At 56.2% G+C, this 2,345-nt stretch overlaps 1 protein-coding gene across 1 annotated transcript in view; it reads left to right on the top strand.

Moving 5' to 3' along the window:
• The window catches only part of Cacna1a (calcium channel, voltage-dependent, P/Q type, alpha 1A subunit), a 155,787-nt gene that overhangs the window by 68,474 nt on the left and 84,968 nt on the right, over positions 1-2,345 (top strand). The window contains exon 9 of the mRNA XM_013034189.1: positions 1,469-1,525. Coding sequence (XP_012889643.1) covers positions 1,469-1,525 — 57 coding nt within the window. The remainder of the gene's footprint in view (positions 1-1,468; positions 1,526-2,345) is intronic.

Genomic DNA, 2,345 nt, shown 5'->3' with positions numbered 1-2,345 from the left:
GGGGAGGGGCCACGGGAGCACGCAGAGGGGAGGGGCCACGGGAGCACGCAGAGGGGAGGGGCCACGGGAGCACGCAGAGGGGAGGGGCCACGGGAGCACGCAGAGGGGAGGGGCCACGGGGGCACGCAGAGGGGAGGGGCCAGCGTGGGGAAGCCGAGGGGGTGGCTGGGACTAAGGGATCTACACGTCAGTCCCATTTCAACCAGAACGTGGAGGGTGGCCGGGCACAGGGGCTCATGTCTGTAATCTCAGTGATGTAGGAGACTGAGATTCTGAGGATCACATCTGAAGCCAGCCCGGGCAGAAAAAGCTCATGAGACTCTGTATCTCCAGTGAACCTCCCAAAAGCCACAAGTAGGGCTGTGAAAAAAATAAAAGCAAGCCAGAGCACGAGGCCCTGAGTTCCAGGGCACCTTTTTTTCTGATACCTGATTGGTAATTGGCTGAACCCAGACATGCGGACCGCGCAGGCCCCTTGGGGCTGTGGAGGACTCAGGAAGATGACCCAAGCCAGGCCCCTGAGTCAGGGCGGTACCTGACATACAGTAGGCATCTATCCATTTGTCGGCCATCAGGGAACACTTCCGGCACCTACTGGATGCCCACTGCTGTCCCATCCTGTGCCCTGTGGATGGAGTATAAAACGAGACACATAAATGCAGGGAATCTTGGAATATGGGAATACTGGGGGGAGGTGGGGCAGGGCTGGGAACAGAGGACAGTTAAAGCATCTAGGTGGTTCTCTGGGGAAGTGATATATCTGAGCCAAAATTTGAAGGAAGTTAAAAAAAAAAAAAAACCACTTGGGGATTCTGAGGTTAGGAATGGCAGGTGCAAAGGCCCTGTGGTATGAGCGTGGTAGAGACCGAGCAAGCAGGCCTGGGAAGGTGGCTCAGTGGTAGAGCGCTTGCCTTGCATGCATGAGGCCCTGGGTTCGATTCCCCAGCACCACATAAGCAAAAAGAAAAAAGCCGGAAGTGGCGCTGTAGCTCAAGTGGTAGAGTACTAGCCTTGAGCTGAAGAGCTGAGGGACAGCGCCCAGGCCCAGAGTTCAGGCCCCACGACCGGACCCCCCCCCCAACAAAAAAAAAAGAGACTGAGCAAGCAAAGCTGCCAGGGTATGGTGCTCAAGGATCTCTTGTGTGCTCCTTTAGTCCCCTCTGAGGACACACCCCCAATGAACTCAGGACCTCCCGCTAAACTCCACCCCTTAAAGGGTCCACTACCTCCCAGTACTGCCGCACTGCACCAAGCCCCACAGCATATAAACCTTTGAGGTTCCAAGCAAACTTAAAGTGACCTCTGTTGCTGAGATGAGGCTAGGCACCGGGAGCCATCAGGCTGCAGACTTGGGGCTGGTGGCATTGTACCCACAGTCGTATACCAGAGAGGACAGGTGACCCCCGGGGGAGGGGGGCTGACTGGGTCCCTCCAGACACAGAGCACTGACCTGTGTGTCCCCCATCAGAAGAGGTCATCCTCGCTGAGGATGAGACAGACGTGGAGCAGAGGCACCCCTTTGATGGTAAGTTGCCCTGAAGCCCGTTTGGTGAGCGCCCAGGGGACCCGGGGGCTTGGTTCTCAGGGGACTGGAGAGGTGGACCCTGAGGGTCACTCAGGATGGCTTGAAGAATCGGGGTGGGGGAGGGCGGGGTCTGCCTTCCCGGGGACTTCAGGGACCCTGGGGCAATACTGACCCCGTGCGCATGTTTTACTTCCACATTTTCCCAGAGTATTATCAAGCAGTGGGTAGCACCCAGGTTAACGAAAATCACAGAAAATTGAAATTTCAGGCGGGAGTGCGGTGGCTCACACCTGCCATCCTAGGAAATGAGGCAGCAGAGATCAGAGGATTGTAGTTTGAGGCCAGGTTGACACCCCTCCCCCAATTTTTTTTAAGACTGCATCTTATCTAATGGCTGGGCTCAGTGGTATACATGTGTAATCCCCACCAAGAAGCCAGAGTAGAAGGACCAGCCCAGACAGAAAGCCAGATCCTACCTTGAAAATAAACAAGGCCAGCCCCGTGCTGGCGGCTCACGCCTGTCATCTTAGTACTCCGGAGGCTGAGATCTGAGGTTCAAAGCCAGCCCAGGCAGAAAATTCCCCATGAGACTCATCTCCAGTGAACCACCAGAAAACTGGAAGTGGGGCTGTGGCTCAAGTGGTAGAGCGCTAACCTTGAGCACAAAGAGCCTTAGATAGTGCCCAGGACTTGAGTTCAATTTTTTTTTGGGGGGGGCGTCTGGTGTGGGGCCTGAACTCTGGGCCTGGGCGCTGTCCCTCAGCTCTTCAGCTCAAGGCTAGCGCTCTACCACTTGAGCCACAGCGCCACTTCTGGCTTT

This window comes from Dipodomys ordii, unplaced genomic scaffold (genome assembly GCF_000151885.1).
Source record: "Dipodomys ordii isolate 6190 unplaced genomic scaffold, Dord_2.0 Scaffold184, whole genome shotgun sequence".
Classification (NCBI taxonomy): Eukaryota; Metazoa; Chordata; class Mammalia; order Rodentia; family Heteromyidae; genus Dipodomys; species Dipodomys ordii.
This window is presented reverse-complemented; position numbering and strand designations above follow the sequence as displayed.